This window comes from Callorhinchus milii, unplaced genomic scaffold, assembly GCF_018977255.1.
Source record: "Callorhinchus milii isolate IMCB2004 unplaced genomic scaffold, IMCB_Cmil_1.0 Scaffold26, whole genome shotgun sequence".
Lineage (NCBI taxonomy): Eukaryota > Metazoa > Chordata > Chondrichthyes > Chimaeriformes > Callorhinchidae > Callorhinchus > Callorhinchus milii.
This window is the reverse complement of record NW_024704767.1, coordinates 7,345,947-7,358,907: the sequence shown is the minus strand read 5'-3', so window position 1 is coordinate 7,358,907 and position 12,961 is coordinate 7,345,947. Positions and strand designations below refer to the sequence as shown.

The 12,961-nt window shown below is 41.6% G+C and overlaps 1 protein-coding gene across 1 annotated transcript; it reads left to right on the top strand.

The window, feature by feature from the left end:
* The first annotated feature begins 1,213 nt into the window (after nt 1–1,213).
* On the top strand, nt 1,214–11,502 carry mpi (mannose phosphate isomerase). The gene is given in 9 exon segments (XM_007908126.2): nt 1,214–1,680; nt 5,073–5,200; nt 5,680–5,880; nt 6,215–6,356; nt 7,408–7,587; nt 8,018–8,038; nt 8,041–8,190; nt 9,162–9,370; nt 9,752–11,502. Coding segments are annotated over 9 exon segments (1,416 nt in total). The 5' UTR covers nt 1,214–1,508; the 3' UTR covers nt 9,965–11,502.
* Nucleotides 11,503–12,961: the final 1,459 nt, after the last annotated feature.

The following is a 12,961-nucleotide window of genomic DNA, read 5'->3' as shown; positions in this document are numbered from 1 at the left end:
ACACAAGGTAATATCATCTCTCCCATACCCACTTTCAAAGCCGCGCTTAAGACTTAAGTCTTTGACCTTGTCTTCCACTCTTCGCTTGGCTCGGGGGCTTATCAGCTTTGTAAAGCACTTTTGAGATGTCCCTCTGACGTGAGGCTGCTATATAATAATAATCCTTGCATTTGATGTAGTGCCTTATCACGTCATTGAGAAATTTTGTGGCCCACACGTAAAGGTGAATTGTATAAGGGAATATTATGGCATCTTTGTTCTCCAGTGTTCTTATCGTGCGGTTTGGTAGCATCTCAACCCTCCCACCCCTTGTGCAAACATTGCAGATCAGCCCTTGTTCAGTTTTTGAATCTTTTGAGTATTATGTTGAGACACAGACAGAGGTTGAATAATGAATACCACTTTTCTGGGGGTGGGACTAATCAGCTGGGAATCCTGTATCTGATAGCAATCAAATGAACCTTCTGCCGCCGCCCCCCCAACTTACAAAGTTGGTGTAAACTTTTACAAACCCCAGTTCTGAAAAGGGTCACACCCAACTATTACTCTATTTTATTGTTGATTTAGACTGATCCATCTTGCCTGACAGGTTTATATGTCTAAAAACTCTTGCCTGACAGGTTTAGCTGTGTGGCTTCCCGAAAGGCGTATAAGCAATATTTACAATGTGCAGCTTCCTATCAAGCTGAAACATCTCAAAGTGCTTGACAAATGTTAAGTGTAGCAACTGTTTTTTGCAGGCAAACATGCCAACAATTTATGCCAGCCATTTGTGCCATAAACAGCCTGGCATGAATTGCGCTATTATAAATGTAAATATTATTGTATGATTAATTATTTTGGAGTGTGGTTGACCAGGGCACCAGGAGAAACTCCCTTCTTTTTAATCACAGAATCTTTGACATCCACCCAAAGTACAGGAAAACAGGATCTCGCTTTGACATTTCATCTAAAGGATAGCAGTGCAAATAATGCAGCACTATCCCAGGAATGTGTGGATTGTCAGACGACACTGAGCCAAGTTCTAAAATGGAATCTGATCCCACAAACTTCTGACCTTCAGGTGAATGTAACTCTGAGTCATACTGACATACTGGGATTCAAAAAGTGCTCACTCAAAAGTGGAAAAGCAAAAATGTAAGTAGCATCTTAGACCAGAAAAAGTACCTTGTGAATCAATCTCCTTCAGGGAATCCTGGGTACGGTTTCACACCAACATGCTATAACCTGGCTCCAAACTTTTTCCAGTGACAATCAATCATCTTTGCTTAAAAATGTGACCAATGTTATGTGGGACAACCTTAAAATAGACATAACTCCATATCCTTAAACAGGTGTGTAATCTATGTTGCCATTGTTGCAAATCGTATAAATGTCACTTCTAAACATTTTCCTGATGTGGGACAGCAGTCCACACATTGGTTGAAGTTTTAACAACGTAAAAAGCTGTTTTCGTAGAGTGAAAGAGTTCACCACACAGAGCCAAGCACTGTAGTAGCAACGACCAAATGCAATTTGGGACCAGCAGTGCGAGTAGCTCTTTTGTGAGTGTCGAGGGTTTTAACGAAACACTACAACTCCCGGAAGGCACTGCGGGACGTTTTGCGTGGGCGAAAAAAAACGTCAGACGCACCGCGCGGACGGCAGCTCTCTTGAGCGGTCCCATGGCGGAGGTGCGAGGTGAGTGAGGGCTGCCGTCCCCTTCAACTTCGTGTGAAAGCGGCCGAAAGGCGCAGCCCCGGGTGGGGTGGGGTGGGGGGGGGAAGGCAGTAGAGATAGGTGTCGGATCCGAGCGAAGGAGCTAAGGGTATAGCGAGCGGGTGCGGCCGCCGGGAGGGAGGGAGGGAGGGAGGGAGGGAGAGATGTCTGACCGCCTAACGGTCGCTCGCTGACCTGACCAGTCGTTGGTAGAGGAGCCGCAGCGGCGCGCGGTGCCGCCGCCGCCGCGTTTAAAAATTGTGCACTGTGTCCCACCGTTGATTTCGTCTTGAGAGGGTTTTTTTTTTGTGCGCGTTTTCCATCCGCGCCTCCGCTGCGGGCGGCGGAAACTCGAAGCGTTTTAACTAAACGACTCGACTTCGCCGCTGGTGGAGACTGTGTGTGTGTGTGTGTGTAAAAAAAAAGAGAGAAACCCCTCTCCTCTCCTCTCCTTTCCCTCCTCACACACAACGAATGCAGAGCGGTCCTTTCGTGAAGTCGTGTTGTGTTGGCGATTTATTCGGCGCGGAGCGAATTTCGGGCTGTGATATAAACATCACCCACTGCCCTCCCTCCCCTCCCTCCCTCTCTCCCTCCCCTCCCTCTCCCGGACGATCGCGAAAGACACGGATTTTTAACGCGAAAAAAGGCACTTTATTTCCGGATTGAGAGAAGTGCTCCCGATCTCTCTGTTGTGGGGGTTGAACGGTGAAGGCGCGAACGAACACGACCGTGTGTGTGTGTGTGTCTGCAGCCAACGCCGACCCTAAAATAAAGTGATTGTAAAACTGCTGCCAAATGCTATATGATTTTGTGACCACCCCCCATCCCCCCCCCCACACACACACCCCCAGTAATAAGCAATTCGTGGCATTTAATTACCGGTGTTCTGGCTTTAAATTCTGGCTTTCCTCCCTCTCCTCCTTCAAAGCCGGTCTCAAGACCTTTCTCTTTGACCGTGCCCTCAGCTCGACTCTCTACCCCCTCCTCGCTCCTTCCCTCCCTTTCCCCTCACCCTGACCACTTCCCCCCAATGCCCGGGTCCTGATCCGACTGTCCAGCGCCTTGGGACGTCCTCCCGACGTGAAAGGCGCTCTATAAATGCAATCTTGTTGTTGTTGTTAAATTGCTAGAAGTTTAAATCCAAGGTACGATGAATCGAAGATTTGATTCACTGTCACACTGTGAACTGTATTTGTTTTCTTCACTGTGCTGCCTCTTAATTATATTATCACTGACGCGAAACCGTAAAATAGAGGTGACCATCGCAGGTGATACAAACTGCAAGTATTTTATACTTTGTTCTGGTTTAGATGGTGGTTCAGCAATTGATAATGTCGGTATTTCAGGTGACTGTAGTCTCAAGCCACTGCATAGGCAAAGTGCTGTGTCAAATTCTTGACCTCTTTTTAGATGCAGCAAGAATGTTGTGTAGAGCACCAACTCCAGTTTTAATGTAGAGCTACAGCTAAGTCTGGCACAAAGGGCATTACAGTTTGACCTCAGCATGTCCTTGACTAACACTTGTCAGATGTCAGCTAATCCAGCGGCATGATTTAGTCCTCAGAATTGTTTTTAACTGCAGAACGATCTCAGATTTCAGAGAAGCCATAATTGAAGGGTTGGTCTGTATACTGTTCCAGGGAAAGTACACTATCAACCCCGAAACAAGTCCAGCAGAAATGTCAAGTATCAAGTTATTACACTCAGCAGTAACTTATGAAATGCTTTGGGACATTTGACACTAGGTACTATTAAAATACAAATGCTTGCTAGTCTGAGGGAAAGAGGGGTATACATACATTAATTTTGGGGCCATTTGTGATCTACTTAATAATAATAACTCTTGCATTTGATATAGCGCTTTTTACGTCTTCTAGACTTCTCAAAGCGCTTCACAGAATATGTAAAGTGAATTGACTATATATTTGTGGGCGAAACACGGCAGCCAATTGCGCACAGCAGTGTCCCACAAACAGTCGTGGATTGAAAATGACCAATTTATTATTGTTAAGCATTTAAGTACTGTACTTAAGTACAGCAGTTTAATATCTTGGGGTTACAGTGTTGATCCAAAATGGAATGAATGTTTTATCTTACTAAACAGGGCTATAAAATCCTCAGCTGGCTACTTGATGCATAGATTATGTTTAGCATTTGTATTTGTTAATAGTTCGACTACCCCAATTTAGTTGGAGTGGTAGACTCAGTCATGAACCTATTGTCTCTGCCCTATACTGGGGCCCACACGACAGTTTAGCTCAGCCTGAGTGTATGTGGATGGGACAGTGTTACTTTAGAGTGTTAAATATGAGACTTTAAATTATAGCTCAATATGGATGCTACTCTGCTTAAATGAAAATTGCCAGATTGTTGTATTGAGGTACCAATAGGTAAACAACAACAAAACGTTATGTTTCTTATAGCTATGGAGAGGATTACATTTGTATAGCGCCTTTCAGGTCGGGAGGACGTCCCAAGGCGTTGGACAGAGAACAGCATTTCAGATCCGAGCTGGGGTTGGGGGGTAAGGGAAGGGAGGGGAAGAGGAGGGTCTTGAGGCAGGACTTTAAGGAGGCTAAGGAGGGGGCGAGGCGGAGTGACTGGGGGATGGAATTCCAGAGGTTGGGGGCAGAGTGGCTGACGGCTTTCCCGTCAATGGCGGGGTGGGTGGGTCGGGAGACGTGGAGCAGGCCAGAGCCGGCTGAGCGGAGGGAGCGGGCGGGTTGGTAGGGGGTTAGGAGATCGCAGAGTTCGGGTGGGGCGACGCCATGGAGGGCTTTGTATATGAGGACCAGGATCTTGAACTGGATCCTCTGAAGGACAGGGAGCCAGTGGAGACAGGCGAGAGTGGGGGAGATGGGGTCACGGAGTTTGGTGCGGGAGAGGACACGGGATGCAGAGTTTTGGATTATCTGCAGCCTGTGGAGGGAGGAGTTGGGAAGGCCGACAAGCAGGGCATTTGCATAGTTGAGCCTGGAGGTGATGAAGGCATGAACAAGAGTTTCAGCGGCCTGAGGGGTGAGGTAGTGGTGGAGTCGGGCGATGTTACGGAGGTGAGGGAAGGCAGAGTGGGTCATGGCTTGAATGTGGGGGAGAAAAGACAGTTGAGGGTTGTGCAAGACACCGAGGTTCCTGACTGGCTTGGTGAGTTGTAGTGTGCAACCATGGAGGTTGATGTTGCCAGAGCCTGAGGTGTTGAAGCGCTGGCGCGAGCCAATCAGGAGGGCCTCAGTAATTGAAACATACTGCTGCTTTACTGAAAGCAGTAAGTCAGTCACTACTGTAATATACTATGAATCTGGACTCTGCACATCCCATTTTTTTGTTATAATCTGGAGACCGATGCCAACCTGTAACCTTTTTGTTTTCAGTGTTCCCACTGTCGTGTATCGTGCAGCACTATGAGTGGGGGAAGATTGGTTTGGACAGTGAAGTGGCAAAACTTGTTTCAAGTGGTGATCCTTTAGCAGTCATTGAACAAGACAAGCCATATGCTGAGGTAACTTTATGCTTGACCATGTTCTTCAATTTGGATGATATTGATCATTTGATTGTAAATAAAATACAAAGTCTTTATTTAAGCAGGATATTATATAATAATAATAATAATCCTTGCATTTGATATAGCGAGTTTTCAAATTAGGGTTCTGGAGAAGCATAATAGTGGCTGAAAGCTCAGCTACCAATGGTAGAGTCGAGGTGGCTGAGGATGTACAGCATGTCAATTTGCGAAGTGAAGGAAGTGAATGTGAGAATGGAACTGGAGAGATTGTAGAGGTAATCAGAAATTGAGCCAGTGGATCCTGGCGGGAATAGGAATGATGGGTTTTCAGAGCCTAGTGTGTGAGAGAATATATGTGCTGTGGAGTTCTGGATAAGCTGGTGTTTGTAGACCGTTGCATTGTATAATTATCAGGCAATATGAAAATTGTATTATATAAATGGGAAGGTAATGCTGTTCCTATTATGTTCTTATAGCTATGGATGGGAACGCATCCTAAAGGAGATGCAGCCATCTCTGACAACAGAATTACTCAGAAGACTCTAGGACAATGGATTGCAGCTCATCCAGACTCCTTGGGTTCGAAGGTGAAAGACACTTTCCAGGGACAGCTACCTTTCTTGTTCAAAGTGTTATCTGTCAATATCTCATTGTCAATTCAAGCTCATCCAAACAAAGTAAGTAGGAAAACAATCTAATTGTCAATTAGACTTTTAAATGTTACCTAGTTAAGCTGATAAATAATAAACTGGGTTGTGAGATTTGAGTGTCTAAAATAGGAAATTGTTCCATAACTCATCGTTATTATCTCTCATTTAAATGATGATAATAATAATCTTTGCATTTGATATAGAGCTTTTCACGTCTTCTAGACGTCCCAAAGCACTTCACAGAAGATATTTCAAGAAGTGTAGTTCCTTTTAAATAAAAGTAGTGCAATAAATTATTTCTAAGAATTGTTCGAAATTGTATGTTCCACATTATTTTAAGTTGAACTTTTTGTCCTTCCAGGAGCTGGCTGCAAAACTTCATGCTCAGTTTCCGGATCGTTACCCAGATAAAAACCATAAGCCAGAAATGGCCATAGCACTGACTCCCTTTGAAGGGCTGTGTGGCTTCAGACCAGTGGAAGAAATTGTTGCATTTTTAAAAAGTAAGAGGAAAAAAAATTATCAAAGATAACTGGTAAGATCTCCAGAGAGACCTTGATGTGTAGATGAGTAGAGAGAACACAGTATTAACTATGCATATCAAAATTGGAAATTCACCCCAAAAATTCTCATTGATCGTGGCTATTCGCGTCTTTGTTTGGAGGACATTCCTGGCACAAATTAGCTGCTACATTTGCCACCATAACAGTATTCCCTTTAAACTCATACTGCAAGTGATTTGAGACTTTTTTTGTATGAAAGTTGCTTACATAAATGGAAATTGTTTAGACAGATAGCACCTTGAATCAGAAGGATGTGGGTTCAAGCCCCATGTTGGGACTTTGAATCACATAATCAAAGTTGACACTCCAATGCAGTGCAGGGGAGGTGTTGCATTGTCGGAGGTGCTGTCCTTTGGATGAGACATTAAATTGAGGTCCCGTCTTCTGTTCAGGTGGACTTTAAAAGTCCCACGGCACTATTCGAAAAGAGAAGGGAGTTTCTCCCAGTGTCCTGGCCAACAATCCCCCAGATTCGTTCCACTGGGTCTGGCCTCCTCCTTGTCCCTCGAGTCTTCCGCTCCACCCTTGGCAGTCGTGCCTTCAGCCACTACGCCCCGAGGCTCTGGAACTCCCTTCCTCACTCCCTTCGCCTCGCCCGCTCTCTTCCTATTTTCAGGTCTCGGCTGAAGACCTTTCTTTTCAACCGTGCCTTTGGTCATCTTCCTCCCCCTCCCCCTGACTTGGCCTCTGGATCCGTTACTGTGAAGTGCTCTGAGACACCGTCCGGGGTGGAGGGCGCTATATAAATCCAAGCTGTTGTTATAAAATTGGTAATTAATTCTCTGGCTGATGCGGGACATTGCAGTGCGCAATTGGGTTCTGCGTTTTGCCCACAAAATACAGTCAATCTACTTTACAGTATATTCTGTGGTGCGCTTTGAGACATCTCAACAAAGTGAGAGAGCAATTATGTCAAATGCAAGGATTATTATTATTGTGGTCACTTTTGTGTACTTAACCTCACTGAATTCCTTTTTGTGCTTTGCTACAGCTGTTCCTGAATTCCATACAGTGATTGGCAATGAGGCTACAGAAGCGCTCGAGAACAGCATTGGTGACTCAGGCAAGGTGTTTGATGCTTTGAAGAAGTGCTTCATCAAATTGATGAACTGTGAAAAGAAGACGTTCGTTGATCAGCTGAACATGTTGGTGAAGAGAGTCTCAGAGGAAGGTTTGTTTTTATGTTCAAATTCAATGAGTAGGTTACCAAATGTTAATGTGTGTAGTACTGCACTGGAACGGCAGGCGGAACTGTGAGCTCATGTCTAGACTTGAAGTTCTAACTCACACTTTTTGACCAAATGGGGAGACATCTACCAACTGAACTAAGCTGATACAGCTACATGGATTTTAATATCCTAGCAGTGATGATGTTGCTCAGCTTCAGTCTCACTAGATATTAGCTTTCCATTCTTGAGTTATTGCTGTATTTCACTAGTGTTACAACCAGGAATTAATGGCTTACAGATCTACCCTCCAAATTACTTGTGTTACTCCAGTCGCCATTTTAGTTTGCAAAACTGCATCATTTGTTTTTGATTTATTTCTGTATGTATTATAACCGACTGTTCTGGACTAACAGATGGACCATGTTCCCATAGGTGGTGCGGGCAAAGACACTACAAAAGTAATGGTGAACTGTTGCTGCGATTACACTCCCAGTTTCCAGGCGATGTTGGGTGTTTTGTCATCTACTTCTTGAACCTGATGAAACTACAGCCTGGGCAGGCCATGTTCCTAAGTGCTAATGAACCTCATGCATACCTTTCTGGAGGTGAGGCTTGATATTTTTGAAGAAAACTATGACCAAATGCAAATTTATTTCAGTCTTTCGAAGACTTTCTCTGTTGAACATCAGTTAAAAAAAGACATTCCTGATCCTGACTCTGTGAAGGAATTAAATTAGCACCAAAGGAAATACAAATACATTATGGTATGTTGTTCTAGTTTAAAGCTACGATGCTTTGTTAGTCTTGTTTTTTTGTATTTATATCTAAATTTAGATAGATGCAATAACTATTGTACAAGTTGACTCCCCAAGAGGATTGGACCCAGACTTGGATCCATTGTTTTAAAAAAAGATTAATTGGCATTTCCGTGTAGGTCAGAAAGGCTCTTTGTTTGTCTAAAATGGCAAGCCACTACTTATTCCATATCTTGCCTTCCCCATTCTTTGCTTTAGTTGGAGTCCAGTGAGCAGAGAGTAAATGATTAATTTTGAATTAATTTTTTTGTTTGAAATACCTTTTATGCATTGAAAATCACCTCTGGTACAAATGCAGAAGTTTGAAGGCACACAGATGTCTCATTTACTTTATAAATCTGATAGCAATATAATGTTGAAATTAAATTCCTCATGACAAGAAAACTTTTTATTCAAATCTATTGATTGTGATACTTACTAGGGGATAACCTTTGACTAGGGTTCTGATTTGTGGAGCCAAGTATAAAAGTCTATATACCATTTGATAAGCTTTTCTATCCACAAAACAAAACTGGATGATTTACTGAAGTTGATTTGTACATCAATCGTAACCTAACCATAATTTTGTTCATTAGATTTAGGTTGCATATAGATTCATATGATTAAAAAAAAACACACTAGTCCAAAAAACAGTTCTTATTCCTTACGAAAATTTGAGATGTTTTGTATTGTTAATAATGGTAGGGAATAACTGCATATAATTACGATAATTAAGTGCTCAAAATAGATTGATTGTTTATTTACTATCGCCCTCATTCCAGATTGCATTGAATGCATGGCTTGTTCTGATAACACCGTGCGAGCTGGCCTCACTCCAAAATTCATTGATGTTCAGACCCTCGTTGAAATGCTAAATTACACGCCTTCCTCTGCATGCTCGAAGATCTTTCCAATGGTGCAGGATCCTTATGATGCTTGTGTCACTGTGTATGATCCTCCAGTGCCTGACTTCACAGTTCTGAAAATCGAGGTAATGTTCCAATAATTTGTATTATTGTTCATTTGCTCCCGTTGGCTCGAGTTCTTCCCATACACTATGGGATTTTAATGTTCCATATTGTGTATGATTCATAGAATTGATAAGTGATGAAACAAGCCTTAGTGTTCAAAATGCTAGATGAGGATTTGTCGCTTTACATGGGCATCAAAGTGATAGATATTTGTGATTGGAATTATTGGTAATTTTGTTCACAGTAATTTCATCTTGTACTCTATGAATTTTTGAAGGTCTCGCTACTCTTCTAAGATCCTAAATTTGGGTTTACTGAATTGTTCTGTATGCACTCAAAAGTACTATGCCTGTACAGCTTCCAGAGAATAACTGATCTTTTTTTTTCTTTTTGGAACCTAGATTCCATGTTCAATGAAGCAGTACAGAGTGTCCTGCATTGATTCAGCAAGTATCCTACTGGTCATTAATGGAGAAGCTACATCTGTTGGTAGCTCATCGCAAATCTGCTTGAGGCGTGGATCCATTCTCTTTATTGCAGCCAATGAAGCATTTTGCTTAGATATTAGCTCTGACAATGGGATGCTGCTGTTCCGGGCATGCTGTTTGTTGTAATTTCCTTAAAACCTCATTCTGTGTAGTATTAAATGCAATATGCCATAGTAATGTAGCCAGTGAATAGAATAACAGGACAATACACTTGAAAGGTGTAAATACTTGAATACACTGACACCATTTTTCAAGTGTATTTTTCTTATACTTTATATAATTGAATATTTGTTCATATTTTCAATTCTCAACTCTAGTTTGCTCAACTTTTGATGATTGCAGGGATATTGCAATGTTCAGAAATATATTGCAGTCTGTTGGTTTCCCTTTTAAATTAACCCCTTTCACTTATGCATTTTCAAGTTTGGTTTGACATGCAGTCACAATTTAACAAGGAATATCAGATCAAATGTTAAATCTTTAAAAAGATTTTTTAAAAGGCGTGTAATTACTACAAAAAATTAGTAAACAAAACTCATGTTTAAATTAATTCTCACTTTTCCATCATATCAGCAATTGTTTTGAAATCAATCCACGTTTGGTACAAAGTTGGGAGTGGAAGACCTTTTCAAAAACAGTTGGACTGGAATCTGGCTTTCACAAAATGTTATAGCATTTCTGCAATATAAATGGACCCTCAAATTAAACACATTTCCTTCTCCCTTCACACAAACTACCTTTTCAAAATGAGCATCTGAAGGACGGCAGTTCCAACAATGCAACCCTATTCCAGTACTTGCAGAGGTGTGCCTAGATTCTAAATGCTTGGCTTATTTCTGTACTAATAGTGTTTTAAGATGCACTGAATTTTTTTGAATACAACTGTTACCTCAGAGCTTAAACATTATTGTATTTGTTACCGTACAAACATTGTGGACCTATTCTTTATCTTAAATGAAATTAAAATTTCTAAGAGTATAATTCACCTGCAAAACACATAGTCACTGCACTTTATAGTATATTCTATGAAGGGCTTTGAGGCATTCTCCATATGTGAAAGTCATTTTAGCAAATGTAAGAATTATTGTAATTAAGAGAAGACTTAGAAACATTGTTCAGATTTGTGGTCAAAAAAATTAATCCTAGTTTGACTACTGTGCATGTGTTTTAAGCTATCTGAAAAAATCTATATATTTATCAGGAGGGGAAGAGTTAAGTGGGGTCTCCCTCAGGTTGACTGGTTCTGAGAAAACAGCAGAAGTATCGCAGCCACTTTTAAAATAAAAATTATTTGCCAAATTTCTCTCCAGTGGACATGTCTCTGCTCTTGTCCCCAGCTTCCTCAAGGTGTCGAGCAGTTCAACAGACACTGTTCTAGAGGCACTCCATCCCAGATGACCACTGTGGACGTGTGTGCCTCAGCAGCGAACGTCGGCAGTGAATGTTGGCAGTCCAATCTTACCTCTTCACCATCTGTCTGGCTTATCATGGAGACTTAGCTGCTATTACATGATATTGTGCTTAGAATTTTCACAGGAAGTGAAAAACTGCACTGTTTGCATCAGGTGTCTTCCATCAAAGTTTTGTGAAATGTTTGAAATCTACAGTAGATCCTTTGCTTTCAGATGTTGGTAATATGTAACAATAATAAATAATAATCCATGCATTTGATATAGTGCTTTTCATGTCTTCTAGACATCTCAAAGAACTTCACAGGATATACTGTAAAGCAAACTGACTATATACTTGTGGGTCAAACCAATTGCGCACAACAGTGTCCCACAAACAGTCATGGGCTGAAGTGACCAATTTTATTATTTTTTTCTTGAGGGATTATTATGTAATCTTGAACATAAGGAAACAAAATATTTGCAAGGAGGTAAAACTCAGCATGCAAAGGAAAAATGAAACTGAATAATTTCTCATTTGTAAGATTAAAGATGGATTTAATACTAATACCAATATCAGTATTGTTAAATTTACCGTGTTGCTGGTTGTGGCTAATTGGTGTTTTGTGTGTTTAAAAAAAGAGTAAGTTTGAAAAAAAGGTATGTTTTGTTTTGATGTTCTGCACTCTAGTTGGCAAATTAATATGTTTGATGTTGAGATATATTACATTAGATTTTCATTCCCTCAACACTTGCATGTTAATATCTGTCTTTATCAGTGGAACAGTTGTTGCCAAGACACTCCTTTGTTTGTCTTCCTTTCTGGGTTCATGAAACCATTGTGTTAAAGGAAGCAGGTGGTTAATATGTATAACATCCTGTAATGCAGTGTAATGACCAGTGAATTGTGAACGTGTCAGGAAATAGATGTAATTTGTCTATAATACTTGAGATAGTTAAAAAAAACTATGGCATCATATCATGGCCAATTTCTATAGAATGGGAAATGATCTAAAATTAGAAGTGCTTCGACAAGTTTTTTTTTGAGATGCGGATAGTACAGTATTGCTGTCTGGTCTGACAATAAGATGCAGAATGTAAAATTACTGATATGCGCATTTTGAAATAAAATGAATGACCGTATATATTGCATCTCCAGACTTAATAATAATAATAATAACAATCCTTGCATTTGATATAGCGCTTTTCACGCCGGGAGGGACGTCCCAAAGCGCTTCACAGAACACACTGTAAAGTGAATTGACTGTATATTTGTGGGCGAACGCGGCAGCCAATTGCGCACAGCAATGTCCCACAAACAGTCGTAGATTGAAAATGACCAATTTATTATTTATTGTTTTGGGTTTTGGTTTGGGGGGAGTAACCAAACTCTTAAGTTTTTTTTTCTTTTCACAACGCAGTATGGTTTTCAAACGGCGTTAAACCGGATATTTTCTGTCGGCAAAATACTAAAGGGGGCGCCGTGACTTCATCGTTTACAGTCGCCAACATTTCATAAGAGGCATTGCTTCAAAAGACGATCATCCTGTGCTGAGGATACCTCTGCATCCGCCAGGAGGCGCTGCGGTGCCAGGGATACTCCCACCAGCGAGGGGCGCTGCGGTGCCAGCGGGACTGCCATCGCTAGGCGGCGCTGCGGCGGTTACGAGCCATTTCCGTTGTCGGTGAGAGGTGGACTCGGTCGATCCGTGGGCTGATCCGGCGCTGTGTCAAT